This window comes from Esox lucius, chromosome 13 (genome assembly GCF_011004845.1).
Source record: "Esox lucius isolate fEsoLuc1 chromosome 13, fEsoLuc1.pri, whole genome shotgun sequence".
Lineage (NCBI taxonomy): Eukaryota > Metazoa > Chordata > Actinopteri > Esociformes > Esocidae > Esox > Esox lucius.
Window position 1 is genome coordinate 13,892,028 of NC_047581.1, and position 16,795 is coordinate 13,908,822.

At 43.9% G+C, this 16,795-nt stretch overlaps 2 protein-coding genes across 3 annotated transcripts in view; one reads left to right on the forward strand and one right to left on the reverse strand.

Moving 5' to 3' along the window:
• atp2a2a (ATPase sarcoplasmic/endoplasmic reticulum Ca2+ transporting 2a) overlaps window positions 1-9,784 on the forward strand; it is a 30,438-nt gene extending 20,654 nt beyond the window's left edge. The window contains exons 9-21 of one of the 2 annotated variants that reach the window (XM_010876272.4): window positions 1,605-1,693; window positions 1,782-1,884; window positions 1,975-2,106; window positions 2,197-2,316; window positions 2,431-2,649; window positions 2,898-3,233; window positions 3,346-3,566; window positions 3,680-3,882; window positions 4,078-4,163; window positions 4,255-4,388; window positions 4,534-4,651; window positions 4,740-4,860; window positions 8,832-9,784. In XM_010876272.4, the coding sequence (XP_010874574.2) occupies window positions 1,605-1,693; window positions 1,782-1,884; window positions 1,975-2,106; window positions 2,197-2,316; window positions 2,431-2,649; window positions 2,898-3,233; window positions 3,346-3,566; window positions 3,680-3,882; window positions 4,078-4,163; window positions 4,255-4,388; window positions 4,534-4,651; window positions 4,740-4,860; window positions 8,832-8,845 (1,896 nt within the window). In that variant the 3' untranslated portion in view covers window positions 8,846-9,784. Of the gene's footprint in view, window positions 1-1,604; window positions 1,694-1,781; window positions 1,885-1,974; window positions 2,107-2,196; window positions 2,317-2,430; window positions 2,650-2,897; window positions 3,234-3,345; window positions 3,567-3,679; window positions 3,883-4,077; window positions 4,164-4,254; window positions 4,389-4,533; window positions 4,652-4,739 lie in introns of both variants that reach the window. The other variant, XM_010876271.4, reaches the window with a different exon arrangement.
• A 146-nt stretch (window positions 9,785-9,930) lies between these two features.
• Window positions 9,931-16,682, reverse strand: anapc7 (anaphase promoting complex subunit 7). The gene is made up of 11 exons (XM_010876270.5): window positions 16,483-16,682; window positions 15,895-16,081; window positions 15,666-15,785; window positions 14,947-15,058; window positions 14,692-14,845; window positions 14,416-14,558; window positions 13,969-14,086; window positions 11,987-12,183; window positions 11,634-11,858; window positions 11,391-11,541; window positions 9,931-11,268 (listed from the first exon to the last, which is right to left on the reverse strand). The coding sequence occupies exons 1-11, from the start codon at window positions 16,581-16,583 to the stop codon at window positions 11,079-11,081; spliced, it is 1,698 nt and encodes a 565-aa protein (XP_010874572.1). The 5' UTR covers window positions 16,584-16,682; the 3' UTR covers window positions 9,931-11,078.
• Between the last annotated feature and the right edge of the window lie 113 nt (window positions 16,683-16,795).

Sequence of the window (16,795 nt, forward strand, 5' to 3'; positions counted from 1 at the left end):
AGGAGGATGTTTTATTACCAACACAGCGTGTCTCTTTCTGTTGAATATACACTCCTCTTTGGCACTGTTGCCTCCACTCCTTAAAAATGGGACCTGTTGCTTTATTTAGTATGTCTGTCAATTGTTGTTCAGGGTTTCTGGATGAGGGGCTCTTATTTCTCAGTTGCCATCTATTCCGTGGTCTGCTCATGTCTAGTGGTCTTTGGCGCAGACTGAATGAGTGGAGTGCATGATGCGGTTGTAACCATAGTAACTACTAGTCAGCTTACTATGTTTGTCTCATTGTTTGTCGGCAAGTGATGATGACATTTGTCTTGCGTGTTCTAGCACGTTGGTTAAGTGATGTTTACTGCGTGTTTCGTCCACCCACCAGTCTCTGGAATAGAACCAGGTCTGGTGTGTCAGAATATTGGTTGAATATGACCTATAATTACTAATGAGGTCATTGTTTAATGCAACTTTTCTGTATAATTAGTTGAGCGTATGATTGGGCAGGTCATTGTCGGGATTTACTCCATGGAATTTACTTCAAAGAAATACAATTGTTTGCGGTGAGCGTTTTGGTCAGGAATGCTGGAATGTTAGAAGTGCCATCAGACAAGACATCTTTACTTGGGAATGAGATGAAAGAAAATATTCACTGGGAGGTTACTTTAAGGAATAGGGACCACCAACATTCCCTCATTTCGTCTCTGTAGTGACGCATGGAAAATCTTCCTCAGAATTGTTTGGTTTGAATTCACAATGATATAAGCCCAAATGTATCAGCAAGAGACCACTCTAAAAATAGATGGAATGCACTTTTCTTTTCTTAATCGAGTGACGTAAGCGAGGCTTTTTGAAGTGTGGCCTCTAGCTGGAAAAGGACATGAATGATTACCATCACACTTCCTCCCTCAAAGTATCAGTTACTGAGACTGTTGTCTGTCTCCTACTGGCTGTTGTGACCTGATGTCAGTCTGTCTCTGTCTCCGACTGGCTGTTGTGACCTGATGTCAGTCTGTCTCTGTCTCCGACTGGCTGTTGTGGCCTCATGTCTGTCTGTCTGTCTCCGACTGGCTGTTGTGGCCTGATTTCTGCCTGTCTCCGACTGGCTGTTGTGGCCTGGTTTCTGTCTGTCTCCGACTGGCTGTTGTGGCCTGATTTCAGTCTGTCTCCGACTGGCTGTTGTGGCCTGATTTCAGTCTGTCTCCGACTGGCTGTTGTGGCCTGATTTCAGTCTGTCTCCGACTGGCTGCTAGGTTTTGGACCAGTGCAGTTCTTCCTGTCCTAAAAGGTCCAGTACACTCTTCTCTTTGTGCTGGCTCTGTGACAGACTTTTTACATATGGACTAAAACAAACAAGCATGGATGACCGGTGGACTCCTGCATCAGCCCCCCACACAGCCAGAGAGCCTCTAAATCTGCAGCCCCAAGAGGGGAGACACACTCCCAATATAGGTGGTCTACAGCCCTCCCAGGGTCTGTCTGTGGCTGACAGGGCTGTTGTAGTGCCTGCTGCCATCTACAGGGTGACTTAGAAAACAGCATCCAACCCTGGTGGGAGATAATTGGTTGTATGTGAGATATGCCTGACCCGTCCTGACCTGTTCTGTGGTTCACAGATGTTTGTCATTGACAAGGCCGAGGGCAACCGCTGCTCCCTAAACGAGTTCACCATCACCGGCTCCACCTACGCCCCTGAGGGAGAAGTGTAAGTACCAACCCTTTTTAGCCCTGATACATTTGTCGTTCATTCGTGTCGTTTCATGTGGTTCCCTTACTGTCCGGTGTCTCTGCAGGTACCAGGATGGCAGACTGGTCAAGTCCTCTGAGTATGACGGTCTAGTGGAGATCGCCACCATCTGTGCCCTGTGCAATGACTCCTCTCTGGACTTCAACGAGGTGCGCCCCGCCTGCCTGTCTCTTCCTTCATATGGCACATCAAGGGATGTCGGGCGGGGGTGGCTGATCGGCTAACGTTTGTGTCATCAGGTCAAAGGTGTTTACGAGAAGGTTGGCGAGGCCACGGAGACGGCCCTCACCTGCCTGGTGGAGAAGATGAACGCGTTTGACACCGACGTCAAAGGCCTGACCAAGATCGACCGGGCCAACGCCTGTAACTCTGTAAGTCCACCCGGCACGTCCACGAGGGGTTGGATGGCGTGACGCGTCACCGTCGGTCTCATTCACTGCCGTGTCTTTGTTGTCCATCAGGTGATCAAGCAGCTGATGAAGAAGGAGTTCACCCTGGAGTTCTCCAGAGACAGGAAGTCCATGTCTGTGTACTGCACCCCCAACAAGGCCCGCTCCTCCCTAGGGAAGATGTTCGTTAAGGTAGATCACCCCTGGTTTGACTCCTATTAAAGTGTTGGGTGTTTTTCAGTCTTCCACGTTTGAATCGGTGTTTGAACCCTGTTTAAAACCATTTTAAACCCCTGTTACTTTCAGGGTGCCCCTGAAGGGGTTCTGGACAGGTGTACCCATGTGAGAGTTGGCACCAACAAGGTTGCCATGACGCCGGGCATCAAGGAGAGAATCATGTCCACGATCCGCGAGTACGGGACTGGGCGCGACACCCTGCGGTGTCTGGCTCTGGCCACCCGGGACAACCCACCCAGGAAGGAGGACATGATTCTGGTGGACTGCGCTCGCTTCGTCGATTATGAGGTGAGTACTACTCTCAACACAGCTGCATAGGCTGGGAGTTGGCGGCATGTTGTTAAAAGGCATTTGGGCTTTTTGCAACATGACAGAGAACTGGCGGCTGTCTCTTAGAGGGAAAATATGACTGACTCAATCAGTTAGCCCCTTTTTATTGTATACATGTCTTTTCAGAAATGTTTTATGCTTTAGACAGGAAACTGCTCAAAATGTTTTAAGGATTTCCTGTGTTTTCCTGTTTTATTTTAACCCAGTCTGACCTGACCTTCGTGGGCTGCGTGGGCATGCTGGACCCACCCAGGACCGAGGTGGCTGCCTCCATCAAGCTGTGCCGCCTGGCTGGCATCCGTGTCATCATGATCACCGGCGACAACAAGGGCACGGCCGTGGCCATCTGCCGCCGTATCGGCATCTTGAGCGAGGAAGACGACGTGGACAAAATGGCGTTCACCGGTCGTGAGTTTGACGACCTCTCCCCTCAGGCCCAGCTGAACGCCGTGACCAACGCGCGCTGCTTTGCACGCGTCGAGCCCTCCCACAAGTCCAAGATCGTGGAGTTCCTGCAGGGCTTCAACGAGATCACGGCCATGGTAAGCTGAGCCGCCTACGGGCATTCCCATGCTTCTTCGACAGCGCTGCTACATCTGGTTCATATTGTGGTCCTCCAGGCCTCAGTATCTGTGCCACCGTTTTCTTTCCCAGACTGGTGACGGCGTGAACGATGCCCCCGCCCTGAAGAAGGCCGAGATCGGCATCGCCATGGGCTCCGGCACGGCGGTGGCCAAGTCGGCCTCTGAGATGGTCCTGGCCGACGACAACTTCTCCTCCATCGTGGCGGCCGTGGAGGAGGGCCGGGCCATCTACAACAACATGAAGCAGTTCATCCGCTACCTCATCTCCTCCAACGTGGGCGAGGTCGTGTGGTAAGTCGGACCCCCATCATCTTGGTACATCTCTGCCCCACCGAGTCGCGTAACGCTCTCTTCCTGAGGCGTCCCTCTGGTTAATCATGTTGTCTCCTTTTGGGGGGGGGCAGTATCTTCCTGACGGCTGCTCTGGGCTTCCCTGAGGCTCTGATTCCTGTCCAGCTGCTGTGGGTCAACCTGGTGACAGACGGCCTCCCTGCCACCGCCCTGGGCTTCAACCCCCCCGACCTGGACATCATGAACAAGCCCCCCCGCAACGCCAAGGAGCCCCTCATCTCTGGATGGCTCTTCTTCAGATACCTGGCCATCGGATGTGAGTGGGTTTAAACGCCGGCGCTTTCTTTCCAATTCTCGCCCGAGAATTCCGTTGTCACCGCTGCCGGTTAGCGTCCCCCACCCCTATCCCCCTCCCGTCCTCGTCTCCTGTTAGTATGCGCCCGCTGTCTTCCGTCTTCGTAGCTGGAACTGTTCTGTCCCGCTGTCAGTCAACCGTGTGTCTCCTCCCCAGGCTACGTGGGGGCTGCCACGGTCGGCGCCGCTACCTGGTGGTTTGTGGCTGCTGAAGACGGCCCCATGATCTCTCTGTACCAGCTGGTGAGATTGGCTCCTTGACTGTAGCTTGACCCTTTGCTCCCTCCCAGCCTCTCCTAAGTCCTCCTGTGTCTGACTCCTCCCCACCCCGCAGAGCCACTTCCTGCAGTGTTCCCCTGACAACCCTGACTTTGCCGACCTGGAGTGTCATGTGTTTGAGTCCCCCTACCCCATGACCATGGCCCTGTCTGTGCTGGTCACCATTGAGATGTGCAACGCTCTTAACAGGTGGGGTCCACTGCAGTGGGAGGAGCTTTCAGTCTTCCAATCATTTTAATTCATTTGAGGGACGGCTGTAACTTTCAAGGGGCAAAATTGAATTTAGAGTTGGGTTTGTGGATAACAGATGCTATGTTAATGTGACCTTCCTCAGCCTGTCAGAGAACCAGTCTCTACTGCGTATGCCTCCCTGGGAAAACATCTGGCTGCTCGGGGCCATCTGCCTCTCCATGTCTCTCCACTTCCTCATCCTCTACGTGGAGCCACTGCCTGTAAGTCAAGTCATATTAACTCCTCCACCTAAGTAAATCTCCAGACTCCCCTGTTTTCACCCTCTCCATCCCTCCTCCACCCGTCCAGGTCATCTTCCAGATCACCCCCCTGGACCTGACCCAGTGGCTGGTGGTGCTGAAGATATCCCTGCCGGTCATCCTGCTGGATGAGCTACTAAAGTTTGTGGCCAGGAACTACCTGGAACCCGGTAACCAACCAGAGTCTAAGTCCTCTGGCCAAGGCTGGTCCCTCTCTGCATGCATGGAGGGCGTCTCTTGGCTGTTTGTGGGCATCGCCCTCCCCCTGGTGCTGTGGCTGTACAGCATCGACACTAATGTGTCTGCCCTGTTCTGGTCCTGACTGACTCTAGCACACAAGCCTGCCAGTGCACTAGTGTGAGTGGAGATTAACACGTGTCTAACAAAGTCCCCCATTAACCAGGCTCCACTACAACAACACCACCATCCACCCCAACTGCAGTGAGAGCTCAAGGTGACATTTCTACCCCCGTCATCGACAGATAATGTCATCTGTAAGCCTTCGGCTGGTTTGTCTCCAAGCCACTTTCACCATTCCTGTTTTTTATTCTGTTTTTTTAAGCTGTTAGAAATATGTAATATCTAAAGGTTTGTCATTTGTCTGTCTTAATTGAATATTCTTTTTTTTGTTTTTTCTCCCCTTTATTTGAAAAGGCATAAAATCACTTACAGTATGTAGATGTCTGTGTACAGAGAATTAACACTATTTTATCAAAATCTTTTTTTGTAGCTTTGGGAAAGGGTGTGGGGGGAGGGCAGCTAGGAGTTTAGAAGGGGCATGCACAGAACTCAAATGTTTGACTCGTGTTTTTAGTGGGAACGTTTACCTGTAAACACCATGTAGATAAGTATGGCATTCCATAACTGTAAGGACCATCATTTGCACTGAAGAGGTCTGTAGAAAAATGTGCATGTATTTTGCTCCAGCATGCATAACGGGGGAGGGGTTTCTACATCAATTAATACTTTTTCTCTTTCTGTTCTCCTCCGTTTGCCTTGTGGTTCTTTCCTGTACTAGGTATAGCACAGCCACTGTATGCTATTGATATGAATATTGAAACCTGTCTGTTAGGGTTAGATCTGCCTAGGATTCCCATTCGCTATTTCCAAAGGCAGCAGCTAATCTTTGATTTCCACCCAAAACCTCAGACCTGACATGGTGTGAAACCTTAACAACCAATCAGGCTTTTTATAAGCAGTGTCATGTTGAGGGGGGGCACCGTTTCAATTAGAAAATAATATACAGTGAAGCCTAGTAGCCCTTATCTGCCTTTCATGTTATTTTAAACGATTTTTGTTATCTTGAAGATCATAAAGTCATAAATGTTACCTTAATTTGACCGAAAGCAATGTTTTGATATAGACAAGCCTGTCGTTACACACGTTTACTTGAATATAACACATTATTTTGTTGTTCACATGAAGATTCACTTTTTTAGGTTTAAGTCTTAATATATGGGCACTGTAGAGTCTTTATTACAACCATGATTATATAGATTATGTACATTGTGCACATACTGTACTTGAATATGTATAAATGCAACAATTGGCTGATTCATTGATCAGTTGAGCACAAGATGGATGTTTGGGGGTTATTAGGTCATCGTGCAGATGCTGTCAGATAAGATGGACACCCTTGAACTTTCTTACAGATTCAGGATTTCTTGTAAATTAAGATTTTAAGGAAAAACTGGTCACCATAACTCATTGCGTATTCAACATTGTAGAAACATCATTTTTGTTAACTTATGTTTGCAATTTTTATTTAGAAAATGAAGCTCATGTTGTGGACCACATTTGTAGACACCCAATAGCTAGTATTTCATTGCACAGTCTGGTTAAAGTAACTGCTGGCAAATGCTTTATGTAGCCTTCAACTTGCTGCCAGTTTTGGTGGTGGCCCACTCCTTTGGAAGCACCCTCTTTGGGGTCACTGTTCTGCTTGAAGATTCACCACCTTCAATGAAAAACCCAGTGTTTGGACACTTGATAACATGCTAATTCCACAATGCTTGCACACATTAAAATGCCACAGATCCACTCAATGAAACCTCAAAGCATCATCACATCCCCATTACTTTATTATGATGGGTTTCTTTTATTTATTTTTTGAATGCTTCATTTGGTTGCCAGTAAACCTATTTCCAAAGAATTTTTGTTTAATTGGTCCACGGATAAAAAAAAGAATTGCGGCATTTTACCTTGATTGATTGGGTATCCCATCGGCGGTATGGTCTTCCTGTGATAGCTACTGACCAAATTAATTGTTTGAAAAGAAGAACCATGCTTACCATCAATTATGGTAGAGGTTTGATAATGCTGGGGCATTGTTGTGCTGCCTCTGGTACTGGTGACCTTGAATGTGTGCAAGACATAAAAAAATTGCAATTTAAGAAGTTGTCTGATTGCAATGTTGATTGGTTCAAAAAGAAAACCTGGATGGTTCTGAAGTGGCTAGCGACAAATCAAGGTCTTATACAATGTATGAGTGCCAAAAACTGGTTTTATGGCACCCCTCAAGCATTAAAGAATTTGAGCAGATTGCTCATGAACTGGCCCACATTGTTAAAAGAAAATTGCAACAAGCTTATAGATGGTTATGAGAAGCATTTGATAATGATTTTGGCCAACCGAGTACTAGTTCCAGGATGTCTAATTAATTTAATGTCATTGTCTTAAGTTTACGCAATTAATTTACAAAAATACATTTCTGTAATTTTGAAGATCAGGGTGTCCAAATGTATAATTAATAATTTCGACTGAAAAAAGGGGAACATTAAAAGGTACAAGGGTGTTTGTTTGTCAACAGCTGTGTGTATACAATCAAAGCTTACATGATTAGCTGGTGGAAGAATGTATATCTGTACATAGGACACAAGTAACAATGTGTATAGAGTTTTACGTTTTAAAGATGCTACATACCTTTACACTAGTTTACTAGAGTGTGTTTTAGACACTGTAGGTAGGTATTCCTGGAAAGCATGCCTTCTCCAATACCAGGCCAGTAAGCGCTTTGTTGTCCTTAACCTAACGGCTATTTCTTCCAATGCCTTCCGCCTTGTTAACCCAACAGAGTGAGTAGGCTCTGCCCGCATGCTGCTTTCCCACTCGTGTCCCCCACCCTGGGTCTGTTCATACCAAGCCTCGCTGTCTGAGTGACTTGTATTGCTCAAACTCCTGAATATGTTAAAGGTTCTGTTGCTTTAATAGGATGGCAGAAAATATTTAACCTATGAGACAAGTAACAGGTTAAGTCTTTGGTTGCAGATAAGTGGTTAGTGTGTGGTAACCTAAGTGGTTAGTGTGTAAGGCCAGTAACAGAAAAGTTGCTAGTTCAAATCCCTGATCTGAAACTGTTGTGCCCTTCTGCAAGGTGTGCCCCCCTCCCCACTAGTTGCATGGAAGTCTTGTTGTATTTTTAAAATGTAAATGACAGATCCTACAAATACTACCATTCCATGAGTGAAATTACTATTGGTCTTTGGACTGTTAGTTATCGTCAGGAGCTGGTAATTTGAAACATTAGAAAGGGGATTTATTTCAAAATGCCTTTGTCGCTATGTGCCAGCCAAAGCTCACATGCTATGAGATGTTGGCCTTTGGAAATTCAGTAGAAGACTTTGTGTCTGTCTCAAATCCACCTGTATTGTTAGTTTTTGGGGGATTGATGACTAAAGGCTAATTATGGGTAGCAGGTCTTTGGCTATGACATGCTTTTGCAGAGCAGAGTTTTTCCCTTAAAAATGACTTGCATTAATTGCCATCTGTCTGCTTGCATGTAGGAAGGTCATAGATATCACGTCTAAGTAGAAAATCAGTAGAAATCATGAATAAGTAGAATGGCCTTTTTTCTTCATGTCATCTCTTATGCCCAATGAGAGAGCAATGACTCAGTGCTTTTTCCTTTTTGAACAATGCCAGGGCTGGCCAACCCAGTTCCTGGGGAGCTCCTTTACTGCAGATTCTCTCCGAACCTCATTTAGCACACCTGACTGTAATAATTAGCTGGATGTAAAGCTAAATCAAGTGGAGTTGAGAACCTACAGGACAGTAGATTTCCAGGAACAGGGCTGGGCAACCTTGACCTAAGCTACGTCTGTCTGTCCTCTGATTTGGTTTCTTCTTCTCTTTCTTTCTGCAGCTAGTGCCGTGTAAGCCTGCCCCTCCTAGAAATCCCTTGCAAGAAGGGCAAGGTTTTGTTTTAGTGTCATGCATGTGTGTTTTGAGCAGCAGCACATCTTCCAAGACCTGGATGTCAATATAGAAGATATCAAGACATGACATACATTTCATAAGCAATTAAATTTAAAGTAGTAATGACTAGGTATATTTTTTAAATAATAAAAAAAAAAGTTTTTGGAATCAAGTGAAGCAATCCCACATCCATCAGATCTTACTGCATGAAGAGTCATGGGTTGGGTTCCCCTGCTCAAACATCAACCAAATGATATACCCTGAGCTGGTTGGCTGACACAGAAGACCTATCCAGGCATTGTAAGATCTGGCATGAGCCAGCCAGGTCTCAACAGGAGGAAACTACCATATGCTGCTTTTACAGACCAACTCTGGTCTCTTGCCTGATCACTGATCAGATATTAGGCTGCCTGTGTAAAAGCATCCATAGAGCACCCTTCAGACTAAGACAGAGTTCTCATGCCATCTTAATAAACATAGATGTTATAGTTTTATATAAATGTGAACTATTCCATGATGCATGTCCTCTGAAGCAGTCCATCATTTTCAGATGTGTAATAGTTACTGTATATTGTTGATACATTAAATAGAAATGAACAATAGTACAAATGTTAAATAAGCTCAAATGCCGATCATCTTTTCCTAAGGAAATCTTGTTTTTGGATGGGCTGTTTAAAATTACCAAACAGACTTTGCACTGTAACGTGCAACATGTTTGAAGCAGACTTTGCAGATATCAGGTTTGGCAGCGGCGCGGCGATACAGTGATGAATACATTACCCTGAAAGAAGCAGTCAGTCAATGGCAAATGTGTATGCCAAATCTGCTGTCATTTCAGAGTTGACCATTGCATTATGTATCACATAACCTGTGGTTTCTGGTAAATAAAACAATTAAACATCTGTACATTGCTGTTTTTCATATCACAATGAAAGGGTTCTCTTGAAGCTATAAGTTCAAAGATGTTTTAGGACTATTTTACTCAATTATAGTACACTAAATCTAATGACCACCATCTTTTTATTTGAATGTCAGGTTATGAGAAATCAGACTACGTACTGTTATTTTATTTGATACCTTTAACATATATACAATAGACAATACATGATTATAAACACTTGCACTGAAAAATTCCATAACAATACTTTGCAAAAAATGGGAGTCAAATATAGTCCTGTGTGGCTCAGTTGGTAGAACCAGTAGGAAGAAAGCACTATGAAGTTGCTCTGGACAAGAGCTTCTGTTAAATCTACATTCACTGTAATTTAGCAGATGCTCTGCTAGACCTAATTAAATGAGTATTTACGCTGCTGTTTGGGGGGTGGGGATTTGGGCTACTGACCAAACAGTTTAACCTCTAGGTCATAAATTACTAAAATGTATAGGAAATGACTCCATGATTGACACAAACATTGAAAGGCCTCAGGTCATCAGAATTCAAAAGGGAGTGTCTCCTTTTACACATCGTTCTTAAAAGAAGCATGTTAATAAATGTAAATGTTATAGGGCTAAAGGAACCCTTCTAAATGTTACATGGATTCCACCAATCAAACAGAATAGAAATAGGATGGGAGTATCCAACCCAATTTGTTTTATTCATTCTCTGTATGCCTATCTGATAGGTGAAATCCAAAGTGTACTCCTGATGTATAATCATTAGTCCAAAACATTTCAAATGAAAAATAGCTTCTACTGGAACAATTCAGGTATGTACTGTTTTTCGTTTGCATCTGTTTGGTTCCTGATGAACACAGCACACCCCTTTTAACCCTGAGTGAATACAATTTTAACCAAACAGTAATGACAAACCCCTGGGGGAAATGGGCTTACAATCCTAAATCCTCACCACATCCCCTGATGGGTCAAGACCTCAATAGGCTAGTTACAATTTAATCTATCACCTAAACAGGGTGGACACATGAACGGCCTGGTTTTAAGGAAACAGGGAGGGGCTAAGCAGTCCGAATACATAACGGCAGGGACCGTCTTCCACACGTCACCAAGACCTGCCCATGTCAGTGGAGTAAAACAATGGTAACGTCCCAGTGAGGAGGGCCCGGTGACATCTATACAGTATAATCCTGGGATGGCGTCATAGACACCCTCATTTTACATACACCCTGGGTGAGGGGTGGGGGGGGGCACTACATCATGGACCCAGTGTGTCTTGTGCCCCTCCTACAGTAGGTCTGGGTCACTGCATGCCAAACCACTGCTCCTGATCTGCCCACTGCGCTGCCTCACTGTCACTACCTTCCAGGTCTCCATCCTCCCCACTGCCCTCCATGTCGTCCCCATCCAGTTCCACAGTGGCATCGGCCGGGCTCTCCTCCTTCTCCATCTTCTGCATTCCTTCCAGAGACTTCTGGTCATTCGGGTCCAGGCTACGAGACAGACAATGCCAGTTTCAAATGATAGAGAGGCAGAGGCAGTCAAAAGCAACCATTTACATATTTGAGAAAAGGTAGGCCAAAGGCAGTGACTGCATTAAAAATATTCACCGTACCTAAGTGCTATACTGTACTGGTCCATTGCCTCTTGATAATCATTGACCGCCACCAAGAAATCCCCCAGCATCCTGTGCAGCACACAGTCACTTTGATTGGCCAAGGCATTTCGAAGGAGAGCAATCCCTTCCTCATATTTCTGTTCACGACCTGGAATAAGACAAAAACATAACACAAAAACGATTTACCCAGCTACAAAGACATGGTTCAAAATGTTCTGACTTAGTTACCAACAGACATACTTAGCAACTCTGCCTTCTTGACAACCGCCTTGGTGTAGTCAGGCCTCTGAGCTAGCGCCTTGTCCAGCAGAGTTTTAGCCTTCTCCTGAGTCACAGGGTCCTCCAGACAGACGGTTGCCAGGATGGTCAGGGTCTGGGCATTCGCTCCCAGGGTCTTATAGATGTTATTGGCCATCCCCATTGCCTCTCGGATCCCATTGGAAGCCAGGTAACAGTCAATCAGACCTGGTGACAGGGAAGGCTAATAACCAACGGAATACCAGTACCACAACACTAAGACAGCAATCAACATGGGACAGTTTAAAACTAGTGTTCGTTAGAGGGCTGATATCATAATGAGCAAGTCTCCTTGCCTTCATAGCAGTCCAGTCTGCAGGGTGCCAGGCGCATGGCCTCTCTGAAGTGGATGATCGCTTCCTGCACTCTGCCCATGTTCCTTAGAGCTGCACCTTTTAAGAGGAGGGCCTGCACACTGTTGCTGTTCAGCTGGATGGCCTTGGCACCAAGGTACAGGGCCCGGGAGTACCGCTTACTATAGAAGCTGTGACATCTGAGATGCCAAAACCAATTTTTAGGAGTGTGTTTAGTGTAAAAAGTAGGTATGTAATGACTGACTGTTAGGCATCCTTGATTTGAAACAATATAGTTAGGTTCAGAAATAGTTGGACACTGAAAAGCTATGTTATATTGGCTGTTTACCTAAATATATTAAAGTTACAGTTTAATAATGAATATGGGCTTAAAGTGCACTCTCTCAGCTTTAATTTGAGAATATTCACATCCAAATTGGAAGAATGGTTTAGGAATTACAGCTCTTCAATATGTAGCCCCCTCTTTTTCAAGGGACCAAATGTAATTGGACAATTGACTCAAAAGCTGTTTCATGGACAGGTGTGGGCTGTCATTTTGTTATTTCTTCATCAATTAAGCATATAATTGGTCTGGATTTGATTCCATGTGTGGCATTCGCATTTGGAAGCTTGTTGCTGCAAACCACCAAGATCCAGTCAAGTGAAGAACACTCTACAAGATGTAGGAATATCATTATCCAAGTCTACCATAAAGAGAAGACTTCACGAGAGCAAATACAGAGGGTTCACCACAAGGTGCAAACCATTCATAAGCCTTTAACAATAGAAAGGCCAGATTAGACTTTGCCAATGAAAAATATCTTAAAAACCCAGCCCAGTTCTGGAACAGCATTATTTGGACAGATGAAACTAAGATCAACCTGTACCAGAATGATGGGAAGAAAAAAGTATGGAGAAGGCTTGGAATCGCTCATGATCTGAAGCATACCACATCATATAGGGATATTGTCTACTCAGATTCAGCTAAATTCAGCAAAGCTGATTGGACAGCACTTCACTTTACAATGGACTCAAAACATACTGCAAATGCAACCCATGTTTTTTTAAGGCAAAGAAGTGGAATATTCTGCAATGGCCTAGTCAATCACCTGACCTCAACCAGTTCAAGCATGTATTTCACCTGCTGTCACTGCCTGCAAAGAATTCTCGACTAAGTTTTAAAAAAGAAAATTGTATTTATGATTGAGTTAATTTGTCCAATTACATTTGAGCACCTGAAATAAGGGGACTGTGTATTAAAATGGTTGCGATTCCTAAATGTTTCATACAATATTTTTGTTCAACCCCTTGAATTAAAGCTGAAAATCTGCACTTCTACTGCATCTTGGTTGTTCCATTTCAAATCCATTGTGGTTGTGTACAGAGCCAAAATTGTGTCAGTGTCCAAATATTCCCAGACCTTACTGTATGAGTGTGTTGTTTTGCAGTCCCAAACCGATCCAAATGTAGCATGAGTCATTCAGAACATCTCCATCATAAGCCTATCAAACCTTGTAAGTCTGATTAGTTACAACAAGGAAAGTCAACCATTTTCAATAACTAACCCCCCAAACCCAGACGGTGCTGGCCAATTGCACTGCCCTCTGTGGGACCCATGAGAAGCACATGCAGGATTCGAATCCTTGTGACACCATGATAAAGCTAACTGTGAGGAATTGACTTTAGGGCTGCGCCATTCAGGTATGTCAAGTAACCAATCTAACTAAAACAAATTGATTTGTTCTAAAAGTTAAACAGGGTTAAAGATATTATTTCAAATAAAAATGGATGGTTCTTGCATTGTACTGGAACACTCAAACTGGAATGCAGAATTGCACTTCCCTGGTACAAAGAAAGAAATACACGGAAAACACAACATGCAATACATTTTCAAAATGTACATGAATCAAATATTCCATTAAATGTAATTCTTTCCAACTAGGATCTTGTAGATTTGTTTCTGTCCTCTGAGAAAAATGACTTACCCAGATATAACCCAGGGCTCTGCATGCTGGTCTGATATGTTGAAGAGTCTTCCTCCCAAGACCTCAACATCCTCTAGATGTCCCTCACGTGCCATAAGGTAGCCATATACATCCATACCTGTCAAGCAAACAAACACAATGTAGTGAAAACTGAATCTACATGGTTTTAATAAAATGCTATAGCTTAAAAAACAAAAAGACAGCATTTCCCAACACAGAACCCTAAAACGTATCTTTACCCAATGTCATGAAGTGGATTGAGGGTTATTTGTTTTAAACCCACTACTACATTACATTACAGTGCACCAGGTTTTACAGATTAGGTAATATTGCCTTACAAAACCCAGATTAGCATAAAAAAACTAAACATTTCTCCATTTCAACAACAAAAATCTATCAACTAAATAGCATTAGCCCTAGTATTTGATCAGTGATGCTGTCCAGTACCTTTTATCAGATAAGGGTCCAGCATCTGAGCCTGCTCAAACTTCAGGATTGAGTTCTTTGTGTCACCTGCCCTGAAGTAGACATCTGCCAGGCTCACCAGCAGGTCCACGTTGTCCCGTAGTAAAGACTTCTTCTCCAGCGAGCTGAGAGTGGGATTCAGGGAACAGACAAAAAACTCCCAGAATAAGAGATATAGCTTAAGAAATGCCACAGAAAATGTTGATTGTTGAAACGAACAGCTCTCTCATGATGAGCTTGGGGAACTGTCATGCTCACCATATGGTGTTGATTGCTCTGTGGTTGTCACCCGCATGTATGAAGGCGTATGCTTTGATCCACACAGAGAGCCAGTCCAGGTTAGGGATACTCTGAATCACATCCATAGTCATGGACGCCACCTCAGCTCCCTTCACTGACAGAGAGAGGAGACCTACAACAAACAGACAAGCCTTCAGAATGAAGAACACAGCAACATGGGGTGTTGTCACATCTGTGTTACACTACAGGAACAGCCAAGTCACTAGTACATACCAATGATGGCATCCAGGGCCAGAGGACACTGTCTAAGAACCTCTTTGTAGCTTGTGACAGCAGAACGTTCTTGCCCAGCCTTCCTGTACAGATTAGCTAGCATCATGTTGATCTATGGAAAGATAAACTAATGTTGCAATTCTGAAATTCCTCTCAAGAATATGGTCTGCTTTAACATTGAAATAATCATAAAAGGCACAGAAAGTATTGGGTGCCATTGAGAGAGAATGAGAGGGCTTTCAGAAAGACAGCTTACTGTCAAACCTTTGGTAAATAAATTACTGCATCAGAGATAATACTGTATCCACCAGTGCTTAAGAGGATCTGGCACCCTTTCAGTTTTGGACCTTTTGTACCAAAATCCAGTGGTATTAAAAACAATATGCACAATACAGAAACATGCATAATGTTCAAAGTTACTTCTGTAAACATGATACCCCCTTAAATTAAAAATGAGAATATGTAGCAACAAACAAAATTTGGGTTGGGCCCAGGCTTGGGGTTTGTGCAACATTATAAACAGAGTGGTTTGATCCCTGAATGCTGATTGGCTGAACACCATGGTGTTTGAGAGTGTATACCTCGTGTACGACATAAACATACTTTCTACTGTTCTAACTGTATTGGTTACCAATTCATAATAGTAATAATTGTGCTGTATATGCCCCTATCGTTTTGGCTTTTGGAATGGAAAGGGAACATACAACATAGCAGCCTACCTTTGGAGTTCTCTGTCTAGATGGAATTCCATCAAGCACCGCAATAGCATCCTTATCTAGCTTCAGGATGGTGTAGCACTCTGCAATCTTATATTTCACTTCAATCTCTGAAGGCAAACTCTTAAAGGACGAAACATGTAATTGGTCAATTCAGGAGGCTATTCCTATTCATAATATTGACATGAATGCATACTACATGCTGTGTATAATTGACAAAGTCTTGGCACACCTGTGACTGCATGGATGATGCCGTTCCCACGGAAGATGGGCGCACTTTGGAAGTTTTGCTGAGAACTTTCTTTTGCTGCAGTGCCATATTGTACTTACAGGCAGCATTACGGTATTCCTTGTCATGGAAAATGGCATCTGCATGGTAAACCAATAACTGGTACTTCTGGGATGGTGAGAAAAGCTCTCTGAAACACATAGGGAACGTGCACCATCGTTCGACTGACAACTTAACAATGAAGTTGTATAACACACATTAAATTCACTAAGTCACAAAATTCATTCAGATTCAACTAAAACTAAATGTTTATAACGTCGGGCATTTCAACCAATCTAGCTGGATGGTGTGCTATCCAGGCACAGTAGATAGCTAGCTAGCTACAAAGATTGACAACCAATAGGTATATTCTTGTCAACACAAACTTGGATCTTGACGATCAGCATGCATTAAATGCTTAATTTTAATCATTCAGAATGATATGCTTGGAACTGACCGAACGAAATAAATAACTTTGCCAACTAGTTAAAGTACATAACATTCAGAGGGGCGTTCAGTAGCTAGCTTATTAGCCAACAATCCACTACTTACGGATTGTTATTGCTCATTGTCAGTAATAAGCTACTCATTATCCGAACGTTGGAGTGAAGTCCCGCGGCGGCCATATCTCGTACATGATCAATGACGTTCATATCGATTATATAGTTATAGCTTTGTATAATATCAAAGTTACAGATAGGGAGCTAAATTGCTAGCTAGCTGTGATCACAACCTACGATGTATTAAATATGGCGCCGCAAGTTAAAGGACCCATCAATTTTGTTTTGCTTTAACAAAAAACAACAAACCCCTCTTGTTTTATATGTGTCCAACATATTTTTAAATACATTGTTGCTATATCAAT